General features: G+C 37.7%; 1 protein-coding gene across 2 annotated transcripts in view; it reads right to left on the bottom strand.

Moving 5' to 3' along the window:
* Positions 1-2,500, bottom strand: part of LOC138010978 (collagen triple helix repeat-containing protein 1-like) — a 15,301-nt gene that overhangs the window by 391 nt on the left and 12,410 nt on the right. For both annotated transcript variants that reach the window (XM_068858003.1, XM_068858002.1), the window contains exon 3: positions 1-149. This exon is cut by the window's left edge and continues 391 nt beyond it. In XM_068858003.1, coding sequence (XP_068714104.1) covers positions 1-149 — 149 coding nt within the window. The remainder of the gene's footprint in view (positions 150-2,500) is intronic.

Genomic DNA, 2,500 nt, shown 5'->3' on the forward strand with positions numbered 1-2,500 from the left:
GCATCAATCGCACCAGGGGAGCCGCATTCGGCATTGTTGAACGTAAAAAACCAACGATTGCAGATTGGGTTGGATCCGCTGATCCTTATATTCCCGGAGTAGTAGACATGGAGGAGAGTGTTACTGTGACACTTGTGGAATGTACATGTCTGTTGAGACAATTTTATGATACGGTCAAGAAGATAATGCACTTTGTCAATCCAAAACGTCAACCTCCTCTCAGTAGACTACAAGTTGTCCCTCTTTCGCTTAGTTCGTCGGCGGTGACGCGAAAGAAAACCGCGAGAAAGAAATGGCCATGTGAAATCCTTGGGGCGAGACGCGCCCCCAGGAGTTCGCACTGCAAAAATGAGTTATGGGCACCCACTAAGAACTTCCACTGTGCTCTAAGATCTGTTTTTCTATACAAATGAAAGAAAGTGATTAAAATACAACACAGACCTTTGGAAGGCTATTATCTCCAGCAATGACGTTTACTAAAGAGTTGGATTGTCCCTTAATTTATGTCTCGTCGCCTCAATATGGTTTCAAGGCAATTTGTTTAAATTCCCCTTCCCACCCTTGCCATATGTTGTCAATTCTCCTTCCCCCCATCCACCACTGATGTCACGCTTCTCCCCCTGTACATACTCGTCAAATTCCCAGGGTGTACTCGTGGGAATGTTGATATAGGCTTTTCAGATACTGATACAATGATACAATGATATTACATTCAATTGCATATTGTCACTAAGGAAATTTAAGTGATAAACAAGCGTGACGGATAATTTAACGATCTCGTATGTATATAGTGTTTCAACGGCATTTTATTCTTTTTTTATTCTTTTTAACTTTTGATTTGCTTATCCAGTAGCTATTTCACGTTATGTCATCATTTAAAATCTTCTTCAATTTTTTCATAACATGTATATATACATTCTTAGTTTATGTTCGCCACAATTCATGGATTTGCAGGAGAGAGGATCAGAACTTTCGTCCCAATTGACACCTAACTCCTATATCCATAGATCAGACCACAACACTGTAAAATCTATGCCGTACTCTTCTCGAATACTGTATGGGTTCTTTAACGTCCCACAGAATTTACACCCCAGGGTTATGAGACGGGACCTCCGGCTTCTTGCTCTTATCCGAGAAGACTTGAAAGTTAACCATTCGCAGATGTCGTTACAAAAGGAGCACTTACTCCTTAGTTATTTAAAGACCCTGAGTGTTGGTCCGGCCGGCGGTGCTCAACCAACTGAGCCACCGGTGCTGTAAATTCGTTAGATCTCCAAACGTACCTTGGCCAGCCGAAAGATCGTTTAAAAATACATTTTCGCGTTGTTTTATCAGTCGTGCAATATATGTGGGTTATTGACCAAGTCTGAGGTCGAGATGGCTGGATATTGGCCAAGTTCTCTTTTTGCGTGTTTATAGAGGGAGGCAAAGTCGAGGTCCATAAACACGCAAAAAAAGAACGAGGCCATGCAATATTCAGCCATCTTGACCGCACAAGCTTGGTCAATAAAGGATTTATTATATGGGATAAAACACCATAAAATGATCTTTGACTTGCGGGACCAAGTGAGTAATCCCGAGCGGGTTGTATCTTATAATTGCTGCAAATTAACGACATCTGAATTGGCTGTGGCATTTTATACATTGATCGCTTTATTATTGCTGAGTTTTAAATCATTATTCATTACCACCCTTCCGTCTTTTTTTTTTTAATAAGGTGATAAATCAACGAAACCACCTGCTTGAGATACTTTTTGGTTGACATAGGCCTTATTAACGGGTTCATTTAAATCATTTGGATTTCTATAACTAATAATTTTATCTCCACCCATATTAATGTCTTTTTATCCAATTTTTTCTTGAGTTCATTGTTTACATATTCACGATTAACAGCAGAAGTTTTATTTACTGTATTTTGAATGTTATAAATACTGTTTCCGTTTAGATCAATATCTCCTTCCATTGTACCCCCTGTTTCATGTAAATAGTTACTCAGCTCATTGTTTAATTGAGTGAAATTGATTGCTTGATGACCTGTTGTTGCTTCTTTCACAGTATTAATGTTATGGTTTTTCATGTCAAGATTGTTTGTCAAACCACTTTTTAAAATAAAATTATTCAGCTCTGTTTTATCAGCTTTTAACAACATAGAGTTATCAATATAAAAATTATTTACCACATCGTTATGATGAATAGGATTTTGTAAATTGCTGGATTCTGAGCTTCTATTTTACCATCAACAACATTAAGATCAAAATAAAAAGCTTCTAGTTGAAGCATCTGCTGTATTATGTCTACCAGGTGCAACATTTTCAATCTTCTATTATTCAAATTTAGCAATCCAGTCATTCTATCGCTTCCATCTTTTTGAAATCATCAGTTAAATCAGCTGGTGTACTAGGCAAATCACCTCCGTTTGCTTTTACATGGTCATAAATCTGCTTTTTGGTCAAAACATCACTATCATTTCATCCTGGCTGTAAATTAGTTAATTTTTTAC

Source organism: Montipora foliosa, chromosome 7 (genome assembly GCF_036669935.1).
Source record: "Montipora foliosa isolate CH-2021 chromosome 7, ASM3666993v2, whole genome shotgun sequence".
Taxonomy (NCBI): domain Eukaryota; kingdom Metazoa; phylum Cnidaria; class Anthozoa; order Scleractinia; family Acroporidae; genus Montipora; species Montipora foliosa.